Raw genomic sequence first — 19,539 nt, forward strand, 5'->3', positions numbered from 1 at the left:
AATGTTCGTGGGCTATTAACTCAATAGGTTACCTAGTAGGAATAGGGGTTTGAGTGCCCCTGTTAGCCAAAAAACAGGTGGTCTACTCAAACCTTTTAGGTTCCATACCAAATTTGAGGGAGTGACTATGAGTTAACGTTGGAGTTACTCAGTCGCCGTCACTTTTGCTTGAGAAGTAGAGGTACCAGGCGGCGTAGACCGGCTAGACCTCTTGATTCGCCAATGTTTGTTGGCTATTAACTCAATAGGTACCCCCTGCATTTATCCCAAGTAATACAGGCGGTCATCTGACTCAGATGTCAACTGCTACCACTGGTTTGGTTAGTGATAGAGTTATCCTTGTCTCAAAAACTGCTACGTGGTTGCCCTTGGGGACAGACGTATAGGTGCCTTGTAATTAGTTTATAGAACAATGTTCCACCCAAAAGGGAGCTGCTCTCTGCAACGAATTTCATCCGGAGGGACGCCGTCGGACGCCTGCTATGATGTTGGGACAGGTCGTATTAGTTTTGTAGATTTGATCAGTTGGCTTGGCGCCTGGTCTGATCATTCGGCTTGTGGCCATGGTAAGTTCTTGGTGAACGTAGGTGCTAAGTAAAAGGAGGGTAGCCGCCTGTTAGGCACAGGGTCGGCCAGGCCCTAATCTTTTTAGCTAAGTATTAGGGGGGTGGCTATGTGTTTGGAACCAGTTGGCCATCTTCTTATGGAGAGTAGCCGACTATATGCCCAGACGACATGCCCCTATTGTGAGTGAAATACTCAATGGAGAGTAGCCGACTGTAAAGGTACAGACGGCATGCCCCTCTGAAGAGAGTAAAAATACTCAATGGAGAGTAGCCGACTGTAAAGGTACAGACGGCATGCCCCTCGTAGTACAAAATTGAATAGTAAGTGCAAACTTTTATTAAGTAGCTCTTTACTTTACATCATTCAAAAGAAATATTTCTTAAGATTATCTACATTCCAAGTTCGAGGCAACGGTTGTCCGTCTGTTGTTTCCAGACGGTAGGTACCGTCCCTGACTTCCTCATAGATTCGGTAGGGTCCTTCCCAGTTGGGAGTTAGTTTGCCAGACTCATTAGCCCTACCAACTGCTTCCATTTTTCTAAGTACAAAGTCCCCTACTTTGAGTGGACGCCTGTGTACTTCTTTGTTGTATGATCTAGTCATTCTCAGGCGATAGATCTCATGGCGCAAGACAGCATTGCCCCTCTTTTCAGGAAGTGAGTCTAATGCCAGGCGCATGGCTTCCCAGTTTGCCTCTTCGTCATATAGCATTACTCGAAGAGTCGGCTCGTAGTGTTCTATTGGAAGAACAGCTTCTGCACCGTAAGTTAGGAGGAATGGAGTTTCTCCAGTTGCCCCTTTTTCAGTCGTCCTAATGGCCCAGAGAACATGTGGTAGTTCATCCGCCCATAGGCCGCCTGCTCGTTCAATCTTTTTCTTGAGACCGTCTGAGATGATTTTATTAAAGGCTTCTACCTAGCCGTTTGCTTGTGGACGGCCGACAGATGCAAAGTAGTTTGCAATTCCTTGATCACCCAACCAGCTTTTGAGAACAGGCATCTCAAATTGGGGACCATTATTAAAAACCATAGACATGGGAACCCCGAACCGAGTGATGACGTTTTTCCAAATGAATGAAATTACATCTTTCGTCTTGATTCCCTTTACAGCCTCCGCCTCTACCCATTTAGTGAAGTAGTCGACGACAACAAGTATGTACCTCCTTCCGCCTGTAGCAGGCGTATATGGACCCAGAATGTCCATGCCCCACTTAGAAAACGGTAGTGGGCTGTGAATGGTAGTGAGGTCAGTAGCCGGACGGTGAATTAGTTTGCCAAACCTTTGGCACTTGTCACATTTTTTCACCATCTCCATTGCATCTGCTTCCAAAGTAGGCCAAAAGTAGCCCTACCGCCTTGCCCTTTGAGCAAGCATCCTACCACCTATATGAGAAGCACAGTAACCAGAGTGAAGATCGTCTAGTATCTCTCGTCCCTTTTCTGGAGTAACACACTTTAAGAAGGGTTGAAGGTACCCCTTTTTGTGAAGTTCTCCCTTTATCATTTCAAAACAGGTGGCTCGTTTTTTCAGTGCTGCCGCCTGTTGAGTATCATCCGGCAGTGTACCGTTTGTCAGATACTGATTGAATCCATCCAGGTTGAGCTTCTGTCTAGGATTCCAATAGGGTTTTCCTCGATGCTTCTCTTCTCCATTACTTCCCAAAAAACAGTTCGAGGAGTATCAGAGGAGGCGGATGATGCTAATTTTGACAGTGCATCCGCCTGGTTGTTTTCTGATCTCGGCACTTGGATCAGATGAAAATCCTCAAGGGAGCCGACTGCTTGTCGGACCGCCTGTAAATACTTGATCATGGCCGGATTGGTTGCTTCGTATTCGCCATTGTACTGACTCACTATCAATTGTGAATCGGAACAGGCGTCTATTTTTCTTGCCCCTGCCGCCTTGCACATGCGGATCCCGGCTAGTAAAGCTTCATATTCTGCCTCATTGTTTGAAGCCTAAAAACTGAAGCGTAGAGCATACTCGTACCTGTCGCCCTCTGGCGACTGACATATGACGCCTGCTCCACAACCATTTGAAGTAGAGCTACCGTCCACATATACCTTCCATACTTGGTCTGGAACTTGAGAGTCAGGAGGACGAGGGGATACCTCAACTCGGCATTTTTCAGTACGTGACTGACAAAGTAGACCGGGAGCTGACAGCCGTCCCTTTCAGCAAGGAGAACAGCGCTTAACGCATGATCAGAGACGGCCAGGTACATGTAGAGAACCTCTTTGGGCAAAGGGCTGACCAGCCTCGGCAAGGAATGCAAGTGAACTTTTAATTTCTGGAAGGCGGCCTCAGCATCCGGCCCCCATTCAAACCTTGCCTTTTTCTTAATTGCCTGGAAAAAGTATAGGCATTTGTCGCCTGATCGGCTTAGAAATCTTCCCAAGGCCGCCAGACAACCTGTTAACTTCTGAACCTCTCGGATGGTACGAGGCGACTGCATGTCAATGACCGCCTGCACCTTCTCAGGGTTCGCCTCTATTCCTCTCTGATTGATAAGGAATCCGAGAAATTTCCTAGACTCAACTCCAAATACACATTTCTTGGGATTGAGCATGACATGGTGCCGCCTGAGTGTGGCGAAAGTTTCTCGGAGGTCCGACAGATGATCTTTCTGAAGTTTAGTCTTGACAATCATATCATCAATGTATGCCTCGACGTTTCTCCCAATCTGATCAAAGAACACAGTGTTTATCATTCGTTAGAAGGTAGTCGGGGCATTCTTAAGACCAAACGGCATGACCGTGTAACAGTATAACCCCTGATCAGTGACGAAGGCCGTCTTCTCCTGATCTTTCTTCCATAAAGGAATTTGATGGAAACCAGAATAGGCGTCCATAAAACTCATCAAGGCATGGCCGGCTGTTGAGTCGACCAGGTTATCAATTTTAGGCAGAGGGTAACTGTCTTTGGGGCACGCCTTGTTTAAGTCTGTGTAGTCTACACACATTCGTCAGGTGCCATTCGGCCTTTTAACAAGCACCACATTTGCAACCCAGTCTGGGAAGTAACATTGCCGAATGAACCCTGCATCAAGTAATTTTTTCACTTCGGCGGCTGCCGCCTGACTTCTTTCTTCGCCATGGTTCCGTTTCTTCTGCCGTACCGGCTTCTTTTTTGGATCCACAGCCAGTTTATGTACCGCCAGATCAGGACTAATGCCTGGCATTTCATGGACTTCGAATACAAAGATGTCCTTGTATTCTTTCAAGAGTTTGTGAAACTCGTCACCAAGGTTTCTCAGAGCAGTCGTCCCAACTTTGACTGTTCGGTCAGGACGTGAGTCGTCTAGGATAAGGTTCGCATGCTCACCAGTCGGCTGAGGGCGGAACTCATCCGACCGCTCCTCTGCCAATGATTGCTATTTTCTTTCTTTTCTTGCGGCCCCTGTCTGGGATGCCTTTCTCTTTTTGCCGCCTGCTTCTTGAACAGGTGCACTCTCCTTGACATTGTCAAGGTCTGTTTTTTCACCGCTTGACCCAGTGGCCATAACAGTGGGCTTGACATCCGAGAGATAGCACTCTCGGGCCATCCTCTGATCTCCCCTTAGGGAGCCGACTGTTCCATTATCCCTCTCAAACTTGAGCAACATAAGAGATCGGATTATAACAGCCTTGGAATTATTCAGGGTTGGTCGACCCAGAATCATGTTGTAGGCCGAGAGTTCCTCTACTACTAGGAACCGGACTACCATGTGTCGTCCTTCCCCTTTTTCGCCCAGGCGGATGGGTAAATCTACTCGTCCCAGTGGGTGGACGACTCCTCCTCCAAACCCTACTAAAGGGTGGGAGGCCGGATGTATGCAATCAGTCTGATATTTCAGTTTCGACAGACATTTGCTACTGATGAGATCTGAGGAGCTTCCGGTATCTATGAGGATTCGGCCAACTCCCTGGTTGGCCACTTTACATTCAATGACGATAGGGTCGTCATGCGGCCCTCTTACCCCTCCTAGATCTTCTTCAGTGATGACAATCTCAGGAAATGAATATTTGGACGGTCGTTCTTGGTGAACGGAATTTACATCTAACCGCCTGATATTGTCTTTGTTGCCCCTAATAGTGGGGCCGCCTCCTGAGAAGCCGCCTGCAATGGTGTAGACGACTGCATCATCTGTATCGGAGCTGTCGGCCTGTTGATTCTTTTTGGCCGACTGCTTTTTTGAGGAAGTGTTCCCCGTAGATTTCTTGACATAAGTGGCAAGATCACCTTGCTCAGCCAGGCGGTCCAGATACCGCATGAGACTGATGCAGTCATTGGTGTGATGACCAACATCATCATGATAAGCACAGAATTTATCTTGGTTCCGGTTGTTTGCAGAACCCTTCATGGGGACCGGCTTCTCAATTGAGATCCGTCCCTTGATTTCTTTTAGGATAAACTGGTTATCCTTGTTAAACGCATACTTTGGGGAGTATGGTTTGAATTCTTTTTTCTTTTTCTGGGCCGGCTGTTTAGAGGAATCAGCCGCCCAGACCTCTTTTCTCTTCTCATCTTTGTTTGACGACTGTTTCTGTCGTCCTTCTCTTTTGTCGAACCTTTTCCCGTCCGACTGTTTTACCGTACAAAGATCAGTCGCCTGTATATAGGCTTCTGCTTCAATCAAGGCCTCTTGAAGAGTCGCCACCCTCTTTCGAACCAAATCAAATTTGAAGGTAGACCCGTCTTTGAGACCTCTGAAAAAGTCAGTATAGGCTACCTCATCCGGTAACCCTTGAATCTGTATTCTCATCAGGTTAAACCGCCTGATGTAGGAACGAAGCCCCTCCTTTTCGCCCTGCTGAATTGTTCCTAAATCAAGGGTTGTTTTCTTCGCAGGGATGTTCATGGCGAAGTTGGAGGTGAATAAGTAAGCAAGCATCCTGAAGCTATTTACACAACCAGTCGGCAGGTTGCCGAACCATTGTTGTGCGATTCCTTTGAGAGTTGCTGGGAAACACTTGCACCAAGTGGGATCATCCAACCCTTGAAGGTACATCAGGTTGGTGAATGCCATCAGATGGTCTTCTGGGTTAGTAGTGCCGTCATAGGCGCCTACTAGTACATTTTTCACTTTGGCCGGCTGAGCGGCTTCAGTAATTTCCTTGGAGAAGGCCGACGGCTGTTCACCAAGTCTAAGCAACCGTAGCTGTCAGTCCATAGGTTGGACGTTTTTTGCTACAGGTCCAACAAATAGAGGTGGCTGCAAAAAATACTGTTGTTGCGGCACAAATGGTAAGTTTGGTACCGCCTGGTCGCTATGAAAGCCGGACTGACGGGAGGTGCCGCCTGACTGACTCTCATGATACGACTGAGTATGCCTCATCGAGGCATTTCGCAAACTGTCTTGAAAGTTTGAAGTAGAGGCCGACTCTGACAACCGGTCACTCTTCTTCTGCTCTAGCAGTAGCCGAGCATCTGTGAATGTTTGCTTCGACCCGTCCGCCTGAATATGACGAACAGGTTTCCTATTTCCTGTAGGATAACGGAATTTTGTGAAATCAAGGGCAGGTGGCTCCCGCTTCCTAGATTTAGGATGAGGAGTCGCCTCTCGCCCTTGAACTGGCTTCCTCTTCAGTGAAGTGGAGGGTTTCTTGGCCGACTGCTCCTTGACTGGAGCAGGCGGCTTCTTGTTGATCAACTCTTGAATCTCTCCCTTGAAGTCCCTCATGAAGGTCATGAGTTCGTTCCTTGTGATGGGAGCAGACCCATCAGTCGGCTGTTGCCGAACAGGCAGTGCACCTGCTGGCTCGCTTCCTGTTTGAAGATGCTCCCGTTCCCTCCTTTCGGTATGACGGGTACGTCGGGCCCTTAGGGTCCCGTCTGAAGCTGTATGAGCTTCAACTTCAAATTCACTTTCGGTATCATGGTCCGACTGAACTTGAGGGTCGTCTAGAGGACGCCTCTCTTCAGGAGTCGGTACAGACTTGGATGCCATCTCAGAAGTACTCTCCCCACAGACGGCGCCAAATGTTTCGGGGTTTTCTGATGTCCTGCGGGAGAGTTACAATTCCGAGACTGGAACCGGATGCCTGTACCTGCAAAATAACGGAGACTCCTGTGAGCTCCGCCTCCAACGGTCAAGTTAGTACCTGATTAAGGAGTAATTAATGTGGAAATTAAAGTGATTTGGTCTCTCTAGGTGAGAGTGTTTAATGTAGGTAATCTGCTTTGTTAGCGAGATCAGCCGGTTATTACTGTGTGTAATTAATGTGTTTTTTTCGTAATGTTTCCGTGTTCTTTTTTGTAATTCCCCTTAATGAGGATTAAGGGAGGTATTTATAACCTTGGGAAACGTGCCCATCCTAGGTTTAGGTAAACCTAGGGCCGATTGGGCTTCCCTCGGAAGTTGGGCCTGGGTGGCCGGTTTCTCCATTAGGCATGGAGTATGCCACATGTCTTGACATAACAGGTCCAAGGTGGACGAATAAGCGCGTGCCACGTGGGAAGCCCTGACTGTTCCAACTGGGGGACACTTGGCAGGACCTGATTGGTCCACGTGGCGCATTCCGATTGGTGGGAGCAAAATCCCCTAATCAGTTATGATGTAGAAATCAAGTTTATATTGTTATTATGATATTCCTAGTATCATGTCTAGGGTAATTTTAATATTAAATATGATTGTTACGATGCTTCCTATGTTCTTCCTAATTTTATGATTGTTAGTATCATGTTAGGGATAAATTTGATTTTAATTGCTTAGTGACATGTTAGGGTTTGTTATTAATCTTATTAGTATCATGCTTAGGATCTTGCTATTTTTATTATGCTTTAATATTAACATGAACATGAACATGATTATGATTATAATGATTATAATTTATGATGATTATGAATGTTATTATTATTATTATTTTGATGATTATTATTTTAATATGACGATTATTATTATGATTATTATTTTTATGATTATTATTATCTTGATGATGATTATAATTTCATTATTATTAATATTATTATTATTATGTTGCTTGATTATTTGTTTTTATTGCTTGATCACGCCTTTTATGCATGTTTAAAGGGAATTTGTATTTGTAACCACGCTTAATAAGATAATTAATAATCTTGTTAGGGTTAATATGATTATAATTTCAAGTGATCGCCAATAATAGATTTGTTTGTGCATTAATATTCAACCAAGATAGATAAACAGGTTTAGGGTTAATCCTATTGATTGCATGTCAGTCAGGAAGCGCACATGAATACGATCAGAATAAAGTAGAGGCCTATTATTAGGGCAGGTTCAATCTCTTTTAGGTTGGATTTGTACCTTCATCCCCAAACCCTTATTTGGTTCAAGACCTTATGGAGTTGACGATCTCTTGGATCGTTAAGGGGTGTAACCTTAACCCTTTGAACGGTTTACAAGTTCCTAAAACTTGTTGGCGACTCTTTTGCTCTATCTTGTTCCCTTTTGGACGCCACTGTTCTTAAGTGTATGATCACAGTGGGGTTCAAGCTAGGGGTTAACGCTTGAATTTTTTCCCTACAGCCGTCTAACTGATGTTCTACTATTTTGTATAAACATACGACTTTGGTGGAAAAAAGGGAGAGCTGCTCCATTATTTATTCTTGCCTTAACAAGTCAGACTCAACAATTAATATTTATGCACTCCTTACCACCTGGGTTGTAGCCAATTAAATCCGGCTGCCATGGTTGCTTTGAATAACCTCAAAGACGGCAGTGATGTGAGCTAGCAAGAGAGCTCGATTGTAAGCTTGCTCAAGCGGCAGCCAATCTAAGCAAGGGTCAGACGGTATAGTAAGCCGCCTCTGTAATTAAAGCAAACCCATTTCTCGAGCTCTAAATTTTTGACATCTCATGCCCGCTTGTCACAACTTGAAGAGCTCATTCTCATGAATCAAGCAAGGGGCAGCTTCCCTCGCCAATTTACCCCGGCTGTAGTAGCAGCTTTGCTCGTCACATAAGCCGGCTGTGTGGGCATCCACGCTTATCAATTTATCCCGGTTGTATGGGCACCCAGGCTCATCAACTAATTTCGACTGTAGGGGTTGTTTCCTGCCTCAACAAAACCGGCTATGTGGCTTCTTTATGCCTCAACCAAGCTCAGCTGCGGGGCTGCTTTGTTCATCTCAAAAGCTGGCTAAAGGGGCTGTCTATGGTCATATTTTCACCCAAAAATTTAAGGGTGAGCAAGGTAGTGAGTCGTTCCTCAATACCGGTTGTATTATCATTGAAGAACTTCAATAATGTTAGCTGCTTTAGGCGGTATCCAATACCGTATCAGCCTTGAGCCTCACTACCTTGCAAAAATTGGAAATCATTATTATGATTTTATTTATAAAAAAAAAAAAAAAAAAAAGGTGAATTACCCGCCTAACTGCTCTATCATTTGTATGTACATACATATTTTGGTGGAAAAAGCTTGCAGCACTTAGTATATAATATATATATAAGTAGCATACTAAAAGATTATTAGCCACATTTGGCACTTTGACAGCAAGACAAAGCTCCTTTTGATAGCATTAGGTGGCAATCCACTATTAAACCTCTCATTTATTATTCTCATGTACGAGAATAATGTACAATTCACTCAAAAAGCATGCTTAGCTAGAAGTTCTCTTGAGACGGGCAACTACTTCAAGGGGATTATTTTGAGGCTGTTCATCAAAGCTATTTCCTTGTATAAATTGCCGCATGTATAGCTAGCCTGATGGAGAACATGGAAAACAAAAATGTCGGGTCCTTTCCTAACCGGCTAGCATATGGCAAAGCCTCATTTGAGGGCACGCAAACGGCTCGAAATCTTAATAAATCAATGAAGCCGGTGTAGGGGCTGCTCTGTTCAAGCGGCTGACGTTGCAAATTACTCGATGTATGCGGTTGTGGCTATATGTATGCCGTTTAAGTAGTGAGAAAGCAATCTCTAATTATTTACTTGAGTTCGAGAGCTTGGCTTTCAAGATTGTTCTAGCAGCAAACTTCAATTCCATATCTCATTGGTTGAGCTCACTCACTCGGTAATCATGGAGCCGCTCGACCTCAAATATAGCAAGAAGCTCACCTTAAGAGAGCAGCCACGCCTACCGACTGTAGGGGCTGCTTTGCTCATCTATCCATCCCGGCTGTAGTGGCTGCTTAGTGCATCCTCAAAACCGGATGTAGTGGCTGTTTTGTTTACCAATTAAAGCTGGCTGCAGGGGCAGCTTTGTTCCTCAATCGAGCCCGACTACCCTCAAACGGCTCTAAAGCCAAATTGAATGCGTTCGCCTGTGTGGGCAGGGGCTGCTTTGTTCATCACTATTACGCAAAATAACCGACTGTGTAATCAGTGATCAAAGTCATTCTTCAAGCTCAGTTGCTTGACATCCCAAAGCCGGCCAACCTTCAAGAACTTGTGTTCAAGAGTGTATAAGCTAGCACAGGCGGCAAGTTAAGTTCAAGGCAAGCGACATGAAATGACAAATGCCGCCTGGCACTACAATAAGGAGCCTGCAGTATCTCCGGTTCCAATACTTAAGCTTTCAAAGCAATTCAAAGCTGCACCAAGCATTTGAATATTGGAGGTAACCATATAATATGATTTTATTCCCTCCAATAATATTAATGCATTAAAATAGTCTTCATTATTATTATTATAATTGTTATTATTGATTCATTGATTGAATTTCAATATAATCTAACGGACCGTCCAAACTCCAATATTAAACTAAGTTTGAAACTTAGTAGCTAAACAAACGTCCAAGTGACGTGAGGCCAATGGCCGGATAATAAACTAAGTTTGAAACTTAGTAGCTAAACTAACTTCCAAGTGACGTGAGGCCAATGGCCGGATAATAAACTAAGTTTGAAACTTAGTAGCAAATTCAACGTCTGAGTGACATGCGGCCAATGGCCAGATAACTAAACTAGGTACAAAACCGCTTAGTGGCTATACAGCCGGTCTCAACCTAGACAAGAGGCCAATGGCCGGATGGTTGTATTTTTCATAAAATCGCCTGTCCCAACATGGACAATGGCATCCGGCGACACCCCTTTTGGTGCGATCGTCGTAGAGAACAGCCTACCTGCTTGCTCTGCGTACCTATGCAGACGACAAAGATTGAACGACCAAATTGGTCAACTCATAGTTGTCTGACCAGAACAGTCTAAAGAACGACTAAGTTTTTGGAACACCGGATGTCCTAAGACATCAGTCGGTGACCGACTGAAGTTCTTACTTAGGCTTTTCATTCCAAAATTGCACAGACTCTCCCATTGGGGAAAAAAGAGTTGTGCAATGGCTATACAACCGTCTTGAAAAAGACAGGAGGCTAATGGTCGGATGGTTATACAGTTTTGTAAATTTGTATGCTCCAATGTGAAATATGGCGTCCGGCGACACCCCTCCGGGTGCAATCGTTGCAGAAAGTACTCTTATCGTTTGCTTTACGTACGCATGTAGGCGGCAAAAATTGAACGACCTCATTGGTCAACTCATAGCCTCCTGTCCTAGGTAATCTAAGGAACGACCAAGTCTTCGGGAACCGGATGTCCAAAAGACATCAGTCGGTGACCGATCGAAGTTCTAACCTAGATTACCTTTCGAAATTATACAAGTCCTCCCAATGGGGTAGAAGGACATTGAAAGTATAATTAGATTACAAACACCTCAGGCGGCATTTACATCCTGCCCTATGAAGAGTCAGGCAGGCATTTGCCTCCTACCCCCGCATTTGCCTCTTGCCCTATGAAGAGTCAGGCGGCCATTTTCCTCCTGTCCTCAGGCGGCATTTGCCTCCTGCCCTATGAAGAGTCAGGCGACCATTTTCCTCCTACCCTATGAAGAGTCAGGCGGCCATTTGCCTCCTGCCCTAGGAAGAGTCAGGCGGCCATTTGCCTCCTGCACCCAGGCGGCATTTGCCTCTTGTCCTATGAAGAGTCAGGCGACCATTTGCCTCCTGCCCCCAGGCGGCCATTTGCCTCCTGCCCTATCAGGTGGCCATTCGCCTCCTGCCTTATGGGATGTCAAACGTCTCAAATATATTCTAAGTCACCCAAAGGTTATATGACAACCATAGTGGGGCTAAAAGAATTAAAAGTCGTCATCTATCTAGTTTAGGCGGCAATCATTATTATGATTGATTAACTTAGAAAATACCATACCATTTAAGGTATCAATTTTTCCAAGTTAATCAAATCTCTCTTTTATTGAACTAGACATATGCCGCCCGTAGAGCTTTTGAACAAGCGGAAAATAAAGCTTTGATTTCCAAAGGAGTAATTCCTCTTGAAAGAGAAATTACCCCTTCTGAGGGGCTAATGTTTGGGGTAAAAATACCCCCTATATGTGAACTAATGCCACCTCGACACGTTCCCGCAAGCTCAACGCTCAATGAGCCAATTAGAGCATGACACGTGTCACTCAATGATAGAAGGGTGAAAACGGGCTTTAAGCCCACAACCCTAGACACCGTAAAACAGTGGGAAGCCAATCTACTTAGGTTAAATAACCTTAGAAGCACATATCCCAATGCTATATAAATACTGATCATTACATCAGTTTTAAGGGATCCAATTCTCTCTCCAAGGGCAATGCCCCCTGCAATTACTCTCCCTTCTCTCTACTTTCTCTCTCTAAAATACATTATTTTGATCACTGACTTGATCGTACGAGGCGGACCTCCGCCCCCCCGGGGTCCGTTGTTTTGCAGGTGACCGGGACGTTCGAGTGTCGCATTGCGGATCTATCTCCCATGGGATGTACACGCCCTCCACTCGGGTACGTACAAAAAACACCAAAACAAATTTCATATTATTCAATTAGATTTGTTTAATGTTTTTAACCTTCATTCAATTTAAAAAGCTTTGTTTAAATTTTTTTAACTTTTTCATTTGATTAAAGAAGCTTTGTTTGAATGTGTTTGACTTTCATTTGAATAAAAAAGCTTTGTTTGAATGTGTTTGACTTTCATTTGATTCAAAAAGCTTAGTTTGAATGTGTTTGACTTTCATTGGATTCAAAAGCTTTGTTTCAATGTGTTTGACTTTAAGTTGATTCAAAAAGCTTTGTTTGAACGTGTTTGATATTCATTTGATTCAAAATTTTTAGTTTTAATGTGTTTGACCTTTATTTGATTCAATTTGCTTTGTTTGAATGTGTTTGACTTTCATTCGATTGGATACCTTTGTTTGAATGTGTTTGACTTTCATCTGATTCAAAAAGCTCTGTTTAATTGGGTTTCACTTTCATTTAATTCAAAAAGCTTGCTTCGAATGTGTTTAACTTTCATTTAATTTAAAAAGCTTTGTTTGAATGTGTTTGACTTTCATTTGATTCTATTAGCCTCGTTAAATGCATTTTACTTTCATTCGATTCAAATAGCTTTTGTTGAATGTGTTTTACTTTCATTTGATTCAAAAAGCTTTATTTGAATGTGTTTGAATTTCATTTGATACTAAAAGCTTTTTTTGAATGTGTTTGACTTTCATTTGATTTAAAAAGCATTTTTTGAATGTGTTTGACTTTCATTTGATTCAATAAGCTTTCTTTGAATGTGTTTAATTTTCATTTGATTCAAAAAGAGTTGTTTGAATGTGTTTGACTTTCATTTGATTCAAAAAGCTCTGTTTGAATATGTTTAACTTTTATTTGATTCAATAAGCTTTAATTCAATGTGTTTGACTTTCCTTTGATTCAAAAAGATTTATTTGAATGTGTTTGTTTTAATTTGTTTCAAAAAGTTTTCTTTGAATGTGTTTAACTTTAATTTAATTCAAAAAGCTTTGTGTGAATGTGTTTGACTTTCAGTTGATTTAATTAACTTCGTTGAATGCATTTGACTTTCATTCGATTCAAAAAGCTTTGTTTGAATGTGTTTGACCTTCAATTGATTCAAAAAGCTTTTTTGAATGTGTTTGATTTCATTTAATTTAAAAAGCTTTGTTTGAATGTGTTTGACATTCATTTGATTCAATTAGTTTTGTTGAATGCATTTAACTTTCATTCAATTTAAAAAGCTTTTTTAGAATGTGTTCTTTTTCATTTGATTCGTAAAGCTTTATCTGAATGTGTTTGACTTTCCTTTAATGTAAAAAGATTTTTTTAAATGTGTTTGACTTTCATTTTATTTAATTAGCTTCGTTGAATGCATTTGACTTTTATTCCATTTAAAAAGCTTTATTTGAATCTTTTTTAATTTCATTTGATTTAAAAAGATTTTTTTGAATGTGTTTAACTTTCATTTAATTTTAAAAGCATTGTTTGAATGTTTTTGACCTTTTTTTGATTCAATAAGCTTTCTTTTAATGTGTTTAATTTTCATTTGATTCAAAAAGAGTTGTTTGATTGTGTTTGACTTTCATTCGAATGCATTTGACTTTCATTCGATTCAAAAATCTTTATTTGAATAAGTTTGACTTTCATTTGAATCAAATAACTTTGTTTGAATGTGTTTGACATTGTTTTGATTTAATTAGCTTCTTTAAAGCATTTGACTTTCATTTTATTCAAAAAGCTTTGTGTGAAAGTTTTTTACTTTCATTTGTGTCAAAAACCTTTGTTTGAATGTATTTGACTTTCATATGATTCAAAAAGCTTTGTTTTAATGTGTTTTACTTTCTTTTTATTCAATTAGATTCGTTGAATGCATTTGACTTTTATTCGATTCAAAAAGCTTTGTTTGAATGTGTTTGACTTTCATTTGATTGAAAAAGCTCTGTTTTAATATCTTTAACTTTTATTTGATTCTGTTAGCGTTTTTTTTTTTTTTTGGTAAATAAGATTTTATTACCATAGAGAGAAAGTTACAGCTTACAAGAGCCAAGTTATAACTACCACCAGAACACCACAAGACCTGTATAACAGGCAAACCCCCCAAAACCAGTTCTAGATCCTACCTAGCCACCTTCTAGGAAGGGTTCTAGGAAGGGCCTAGAATAAACTGGACTCAGATTTCCAGCCACCTTCTAGGAAGGGTTCTGGAAACCAGGACCAGACAACAACAAAAGCAACAAACTACAAGGCAAACAACTAAAAAACCACCAAAACAACAAAAGCCTAAAAAAACAAAGGATTTCTATTAAAGACAAGGCATCTACAAGCAAACTGCAAGCTTGAAACCTCTGCCAAACCCAGAACAGCAGCACCTAGCAAGCACCAGACCAGCTTCCACCAAGAGCAAGCAAACAGCAACAAGAACAGAACCAAAAACTGCACCACCTGCCAAACAGCAGCAACCAAACCAAACAGCAGCCTAGCAGAAACTAGAACAACAACTGCAAACAACTGCAATAGCAACACAACCAGCACAGCACTGCAGCAGCATACAGAAACAACACACAGAACAAAACAGCAGCACCTGCAGAAAACAACAGCAGCAACTGCACAGAACAGACAGCAACAGCATGCGGCAGCAACAGAGACACAACAGCTAAAGCAGACAACAGCAGCAGCAAGCAGCTGCATAGAACAAAAATAGCAACAAGAAGAAGCAGCAACAGAGACACAGCAGCTGAAGCAGACAACAGCAGCAGCAAGCAGCTGCACAGAACAGAAACAGCAACATCAAGCAGCAGCAACACACATAACAGCAACATGATAGATAATGTCACGAAAGACAGTATCTGCAGGTTTACAGTCACCCGTAAACATCAAACTATTCCTCTGCAGCCATATACTGTAGATAGCCTCAGCAAAACACATAGAGTAAACTCTACCCTTGCTGCTAGACTTCCTGCAATTCTTAACTATCCATTGTTGTTCAATGCGAAAAGGTTGAACTGCTTTTTTCACATCAAGAAGTTTCAAAATCTGTTCCCAAATATTCTTAGAGTAAGGGCAGCAAAAGAATAGGTGAGAGACAGATTCACAAGTGTTCTAGCAGAAAAAGCAAATAGGATCACAACTTGTATTCCACTTAACAATTCTATCCTTAGTGGCAAGTTTATCAAGCAAAGCTAACCAAGTAATGAAAATTCTATTAGGAGCGGCTTGGTTATTGCAAACAATTCTTTTCCACTCTACTTTAGGAGCCTGAGGTCGGATCCGAACATAGAGTTTAGCAATACTCATTTTCCCATTTTTCACAATAGAGGACCAGCCACCAATATCATCAATAATATCTCTGCAAGTCAAGATTTTCTTCAAAACCCATGAGCATTTCTTAGGAATAGTGGCAATCCAAATATTCCTATTGTTGAAATAATAGGTATGCACCCATTTCACCCACATATTGTCAGATTTGTGAGCAAGATCCCACAAAATCTTGCAAATAGCAGCTTTATTCCAATCACCAAGAGAGGTAATACTCCAGCCATCACAAACCTTAGGAAGAGTCATATAATGCCAGGAGACAGGGGCCTTTTTTGCATAAGTGTTCTTCCCAGTCCACAAGCAAACCCTGAACTTGGCTTCAATTTCCCTAAGAATCTTCTTAGGAAGGAGGAAAAACTGAGCCCAATAAGCATGAATACCAAAAAGAACACTTTTGATAATCTGTAACCTGCCAGCATAAGACAAGTGTCTAGAAGTCCAAAAATCAATCCTAGCAGTAACCCTTTCAACCAAAGGCCTACACTGAGCAATAGTAAGCTTTTTAGAAGAAAAGGGAACCCCAAGATATCTAAAAGGCAAACTACCTCTACTCATACCAAGAACAGTTTGCAGCTGATCTTTATCAGAATCAGAGATACCTGCAAAATAAACCTCACTCTTACTTAAATTAGCCACTAGACCAGAAGCACAAGAGAATTTCCGGAAATCCTGTAAGAGAAGCTGAATAGAGGTGGAATCAGCCCTAGAAAAGAGGAGAAGATCATCAGCAAACATCATATGGGTAATACCTAACTTCTCACATCTAGGATGAAAATTGAAATTAGGATTCCCAGTCATTTCCTTAAGGCACCTAGAGAGGTACTCCATACAAAGAGCAAAAAGAAAAGGAGACATAGGATCTCCTTGCCTAAGGCCTTTTTTTGCAGAAAAAGGTTTAGCAGGAAAGCCATTAACCATCACAGAGTAAGAGACAAAGCAGACACAAGTCATAATCCATTTCACAACAGAATGAGGGAAACCAAGCTCTTCTAGAACAGTCTGCAGAAAAGGCCATTCAAAAGAGTCATAGGCCTTTCTCAAGTCAATCTTGATCATACATCTGGGAGAAACAAACTTATGAGAGTAGCCTTTCATCAATTCAGTAGCCAGGAGAATATTGTCACCAATGTGCTTACCCGGGATACACCCAGCTTGAGCATCATCAATAACAGTCCCCACCACTTTAGCAATCCTGTTTGTGAGAACTTTGGAGATCAGCTTGTACAACATGGTATAACAAGCGATAGGCCTAAACTCTCTGACATAAGAAGGATGCTGAACCTTAGGCACTAAGGTGATTGTTGTACAATTCCACTGCTTAGCAATGACACCAGCCTCAAAGAAAGAGAAGATAGCAGTATAAATATCAGTTTTGATCATAGGCCAAGCCTTTTTGAAGAAAACAACATTAAAGCCATCAATTCCAGGCGCCTTATCATCACCAATCTAAGCTAGAGTACTATCAATCTCAGAAGTAGTAACCATAGAAGTCAAAATATCAATAGAACTACAGCTGAGTTGAGAACCTCTCCTAATACTGTTTAAATCAACAGCAGGGAGAGAGCTAGCACTACAACCAAGGAGCCCTTTATAGAATCCCACAATCTCATTTTCAATAAGATCAGGATCTTTCAAAAGAACATCATCTTCAGTAAAGATAGAATCAATTCTATTTCTACCTTATCTGTGCTTCACAACAAAAAAGAAGTACTGAGAATTGGAATCCCTAAACTTAATCCAATCAACCTTGGATTTCTGCTTATAAATGAACTCTTGGATATTCATCCAGTGCTTCAATATAGAAACAGCTTCAGCCTCTTTAACATGAAGGTCAGAATTAGAATAATCTACAGCAAGCTGGTCCTGAATGGCTTTCAAAGAGGCAAGAGCCACATCCACTTTCTCATCAACATTAGCAAAATACTTAGTGTTCAGATCTTTCAGATTCTTTTTGACAGATTTCAGATTCTGCCAAATAGTAACTATAGTCGAACAACCTGTAACACTATGCCAGCTTTTTCCCACAATGGAACAGAAATCAGCATGATCAGCCAAGCAATTAAGAAACCTAAAAGGTCTCCCCTTAGTAGCAGCAAACCTACTTACTTCAACCAAGAGAGGGTGGTAAGAAAGGAGAGGAGGAAGATAGATAGATTCAACATGGGGAAACTTGCTCAACCAAGCCTGATTCACAAGCCCCCTATCAATCCTTGTAGCAATTCTACCATCACCATGACCCGTATTAGACCAAGAGTAAAAAGAACCTTTACTCTTAAGCTCACAAAGATCAAGGTTATCAACAAAACTTCTAAAATGATTGACCTCATAATCAGTGACAGCATTACCATTAACTCTATCATAAGAATTGAAAACAGAATTAAAGTCACCAATAACAAGCCAAGGCCCAGAAACAGCTCCAATACTAGAAATACCATCCCAAAGAGGTAACCTATCATGAATAGAGTGTAAGCCATACACAAAGGTACAAAATATCTGATGATGAAGATCATTGGAGCTAATCTGGACATGAATGAACTGCTCATGAGAGAAAATGACTGAAAGATTAACCTTGTCATGAGACCAGCCAACCCAGAGTCTACCCCTATGACAAGATGAGTAGTTTTAAAACCAAGACCAAGAAGATTCAAATTTCTTCTGAAGCTTAACACTCTTATCACACTTTACTTTAGTTTCCATAATACCAACAACATCCACACGTTGTTCAGCTAGCAGTTTCTTAGGAGAAACTACTTTGCAGGGGTCTAAATCCATGATAGGACAATCATAATCCAAGAGGGGGATTACCATCACCCCCGATAGGAACAAGTTCTCTAGCACCATTTCCATCCTTAAGCAAGGCAGCATAAGTGTTAGAATGAGGAATATTAGTAAAGACAGGAGGATTACTATGACTTCTTTGCTTCCTTCCCACCACTCTCCAATCATCATCAGAAGTAGCTTGCACAGTAGTTGGAGCAGGAGTGAACACACCAGCATTATGCATAGAACCATTACCCCCAGACTCAGGCACACTAGACCCAGGTGCAGGAACAGTAGAAGGTTGGGGCTTAACAACCCACACCTTTTGCTTAGGCTACTCCTTAGAAGACACCTGCCTCTTTTGAGGCTGCACCTTCCTAGCACAATCATGGCCTACTTTGTTACATTTGCTACAAAAGGGGGGTGCCCACTCAAAAACAACTTTTTGTTCAATCAAAGCATCAAACTAGATATTCTTGGGTAAAGTCTTAGTGACATCAACTTCAATGAGCAACCTAGCAAATGAGACCCTCAAATGCTTTGAAGTACACTCATCAGCACATAAAGGAACCCCTAAGACACTTCCCAATCTGCTCAGGGTGTCCACACCCCAACAATTCAAAGGTAAGTTAGGTAATTTCACCCATATAGGAACAGTTCTCAAAATCTCAGCATGAAAGTCAAATTTCTTAGACCAAGGCTTAACAATAGCTGCCTTACCAAAGAACATGTGTGGACTAGCATTAAGAACAACATTCATATCATCAAAGTTTTGGAATTTAATCAGAAAGTATCTATTATCATGCCAAAAAACATCAGGTTTAGCTACAACATTCCAATTTTCAGCAATGTATCTATGGACAACAGCTATAGTAGGATAATAGCCTATGACATAGAAAATTACAGAATTCTTCCACTTAAGATTACCTTCGGTAATTTCGGCTTGTTGTAACATTGCAATAGATTTGCCATCTTTCACCATAGGAGCTACAAAAGAAAGGGTCGAACCCTTAGCAGTGAGCTTAGCAACGCTTGCCTTAGGAGCAGGAATATTTGGCTAAGGAGGGACCACATCATCCCCCAAAGAAACCGGGTCAGCACTTGGAGCATAACCAATCCCAAAAATCAATGGAATAGTAGCAGGAGCTGCTGTCTCGGGAATTCGCGGCACTGAACCGAAATTAAG

The 19,539-nt window shown here is 41.8% G+C and overlaps 1 protein-coding gene across 1 annotated transcript; it reads right to left on the minus strand.

Annotated features, from left to right (window-relative positions):
* Positions 1-18,375: 18,375 nt before the first annotated feature.
* Positions 18,376-19,335, minus strand: LOC110732124. Its single transcript, XM_021912042.1, has 2 exons — positions 18,821-19,335; positions 18,376-18,625 (listed from the first exon to the last, which is right to left on the minus strand). The coding sequence occupies exons 1-2, from the start codon at positions 19,333-19,335 to the stop codon at positions 18,376-18,378; spliced, it is 765 nt and encodes a 254-aa protein (XP_021767734.1).
* Positions 19,336-19,539: the final 204 nt, after the last annotated feature.

Source organism: Chenopodium quinoa, unplaced genomic scaffold (assembly GCF_001683475.1).
Source record: "Chenopodium quinoa cultivar QQ74 unplaced genomic scaffold, ASM168347v1, whole genome shotgun sequence".
In the NCBI taxonomy this organism is placed as follows: Eukaryota; Viridiplantae; Streptophyta; class Magnoliopsida; order Caryophyllales; family Amaranthaceae; genus Chenopodium; species Chenopodium quinoa.

What these genes read in the sequence shown, in the direction of transcription:
- LOC110732124 (XM_021912042.1), bottom strand. Translation starts at nt 19,335, where the DNA reads ATGGTGAAAGATGGCAAATCTATTGCAATGTTACAACAAGCCGAAATT. An exon ending in ACTTTACCCAAGAATATCTA is followed by an intron (nt 18,626 to 18,820) that starts GTTTGATGCTTT and finishes ACCTGGGTCTAG; the next exon opens with TGTGCCTGAGTCTGGGGGTA.